This window comes from Zea mays, chromosome 1 (genome assembly GCF_902167145.1).
Source record: "Zea mays cultivar B73 chromosome 1, Zm-B73-REFERENCE-NAM-5.0, whole genome shotgun sequence".
In the NCBI taxonomy this organism is placed as follows: domain Eukaryota; kingdom Viridiplantae; phylum Streptophyta; class Magnoliopsida; order Poales; family Poaceae; genus Zea; species Zea mays.
In genome coordinates, this window is record NC_050096.1 from 93,712,837 (window position 1) to 93,716,015 (window position 3,179).

General features: G+C 52.1%; 1 protein-coding gene across 1 annotated transcript; it reads right to left on the minus strand.

The window, feature by feature from the left end:
* Positions 1-149: 149 nt before the first annotated feature.
* Positions 150-1,353, minus strand: LOC103637662 (ctenidin-1). The gene has a single exon (XM_008660188.3). The coding sequence runs from the start codon at positions 1,094-1,096 to the stop codon at positions 419-421; it is 678 nt and encodes a 225-aa protein (XP_008658410.1). The 5' UTR covers positions 1,097-1,353; the 3' UTR covers positions 150-418.
* Positions 1,354-3,179: the final 1,826 nt, after the last annotated feature.

Consider the following 3,179-nt stretch of genomic DNA (forward strand, 5'->3'; position numbering starts at 1 on the left):
GAACAGTACTCTAAAAACCTGAAACTCAGTGTTGGGTGCTTAGTTTGAACCCCTTTTGTGGCCAAAAATCTAGGGGGTTTAACACGTGGACAGTGAGAGAAAGATTAGATAGAGAAACGAGAGGAGCAACCTGCAGCTGCAGAGGTCGATTAATTACCTTTTAACTCAAATCTGAAATATGATTTCAATTATGAAATGGAGAAGTACAAGCAACCCAAAGTCGAACTTGGACTTGGACACATGCATGCCCTGGCTACATACTACACTGAAGAAACGAAACTAACAGCATTACCACAAACACCGTATCCCCGGCCGGCAAGCATGGCGCACGCGCGTATTCTTCGTCATACTCACGCATCGCGTGGTCTTGGATACTACGTACGTACGGCACGCACGCACACATGATGTGCATGCATGGTTAAAGGCACTTGAAGCCCGTGGGGACGCCCTTGCCGCAGAAGTTGAGGACGAGGCTGAGGTTGACGGGGATGTTGAGGTTGAGCCCCAGCACGTTGGCCTTGATGGCCGTGCAGAGGCACACGGCGGCTTCGAGCTCCACGAGCCCGTTCAGCAGCGGGCAGCACGGCTCGTTCACCGGCACGCCGACCTTGGCCTTGATCAGATCCAGCACGTTGGCGCACACGCCGAGCTTCAGCGCGTTTGTCGGGCAATGGCCGTACCAGCCGCTCGTGCCATCGTTGCCACCGCCACCGCCACCGCTCCCACCTCCACCGCCACCGCCACCGATGGGGCCGTACCCACCACCGCTGCCACCTCCTATGGGTCCGATCCCCCCGCTGCCGCCTCCGATGGGTCCGATCCCACCGCCGCTGCCACCATCACCGATCGGACCGTACCCTCCTCCGCCGCCGCTGCCACCACCACCACCGATCGGACCGTACCCTCCGCCGCTGCTGCCCCCACCTGGCCCGCTGCCGCCACCGGAACCGCCGGTGCCACCGCCGCCATGCCCACTGCCGCCATGGTGCCCGCTGCTACCGTGGCCATTGTTGCCCGGGCAGTAAGGGCAGGCGTTGGCCGCCGCGAAGAGCAGGAGGTTGAGGACGAGGAACAGTGGCACCTTGCTGGACGCCATTGGTCACGAGCATGCGCAGGCGCAGCTAGGCTAGCCTAAGCTAAGCACCACCCGCTGTGGCAGCTGCAGGTGTGGATCTACGAGCTGAGTGCAAAGAAGGTCGCTTTATATATATGGAGATCTCGCTAGCTCCTACTACTTCAAAGTACTAGCGTAGGGTAGGTCGGGCAAAATCAGCGATCAGCAAAGCAAAGCAAGGTGCAGTGCAGGAGACTGGAGCGGGAAGCAATAGAGCACGGTGCATGCTGTTCTTCGGGAGACGGGCCCGGATAGGACAAGAAGCCGTGACTAGATAACACATGCATGCATGCGCGCACGGGCAGAAATCGCCCATGGTCGGCGGCCGGTATGTGCCAACCCGTGGGCTGGCTCGAGACTTTGGCAGAATTTTGGCAGGCGGCGCTGCGCACCATGGTGACAGCGCTGGCAAATTTGGAGGTTTACCGAGCTGCATCGCGGATAATCGCTAAGACAAATCCGTATTCAGATTGAAAGCTTAGGATAAATTAAGCACTAGATTGGCCCCGTGTTTAGCGGAATCCCTAGGCCCTAAGTGGACGGTGTTCTTCCCTCTGTGTGTATCCGTAGAGTACGACTCAGATCCATTGAGCCATGAGATGGGCGCCGGCTTGGCTGGTAGTAAGGTCACGGAATGGCTATAGGTTTCCGGGACGTGCTGTATGTTTCTACGTGTCCAGTGTCCCCAGCGGCGGCTGGTGCTACAGTTCTCGGCAGCTCGACAGAGGGTACCCAAGAATTGATCCAGCTGGTTGGTCCCAGCATCCCATATCCTACCCATGTCCCAATGTCATTTTGCGTTTCAGAGTAGACACTTGTGTGCCCACATGGACTAGTATGTAGTAAGTGATAATTGATGTGAGATTATGGCCACTAGTAATCTTGTTTATTAGGTAAAACATTATTACAAAACGTGGTGTGCCCCATCTTGCCTTTGCACCCAGACCAACTGATCAAGACCTTGGGCGTGGAGACCTTGGGCGTGGGCGAAATGGCGTATCATAGAGTTGATCCAGCTCCTTTCTTGCCTCAGGGTCTCGCCGCGAATGATGTTGCTCATTGGGAGAATATGGTACGCGCTGTCACTCGTACTCATCCCTCTCTTCAAGAAGATTGAGGAATAACTATGATTAACCCTCTCCCTGTGAATGCAATCAATTTCCAAGCGGTTCCTGACCTTGTTAGAGAATATTTGGTGGACCTAAGAAATTTGCACATTAGAGAGATCCAGAGATCGCATCTTGGGCAAGCCATTGTTATGTTTCACTGTGTATGATAAAGATAATTTGATAGCTATGGGTCCTCAGCAAGCATTGGGATTCACTTTCACAGTGATTCGTCACAATGAAGCGTGAAACCAACGTGCCCTAGTTTTTAATGAAGAATGCTAGCTCATGCTACTGGGTTTCCCATTGGATTTCTGGACTCATGAAAACATTCAAAACGCCATTGGTTCTTTTGGTAGGATGATAATGTGGCATCCAGATTGGTCTAATGTTACTAAACTTCTAGTCAGGCAAGAGTCACCTCTCTCAAGAGGTACCACAATTCATAGTCTTCAGTGTGTTTTTTAGGGATTCCAAGGGATGTCACGGATAATATAGTGTGAAAATAGTGCATCATGCTATGTTGGGTGCTTTGCCACGGGATGAAGAGCCAGTTCCACCATACCCTGTAGATGGTCAGCAACTGCCCATAGACTTCTTTAGGCTAGGACACCCAGTTGTCAATACAAATTTTGATTTGAATGTTCCACCACCTGAAGAAGGTCTACAAGTCAATGAAGTTGTAGGGAATGAGAACATTCATGGGTGGGATGAATGGCCTCAAGTAATTCCTCCAGCTCTAGTTCAAATCCAAGTGGACAAAAATGCTAATGATGAGTAGTTTAGTTTTGAGCTATATGGACTAGATGTGCAGCTTTCTTCTGATGGGTCTATTAGAGGGTACCCAAGAATTGATCCAGCTGGTTGGTCCCAACATCCCATATCCTACCCATGTCCCCATGTCATTTTGCGTTTCAGACTTTCAGTAGCCACTTGTGTGCCGACATGGACTAGTATGT

What these genes read in the sequence shown, in the direction of transcription:
- LOC103637662 (XM_008660188.3), bottom strand. Translation starts at nt 1,096, where the DNA reads ATGGCGTCCAGCAAGGTGCCACTGTTCCTCGTCCTCAACCTCCTGCTC.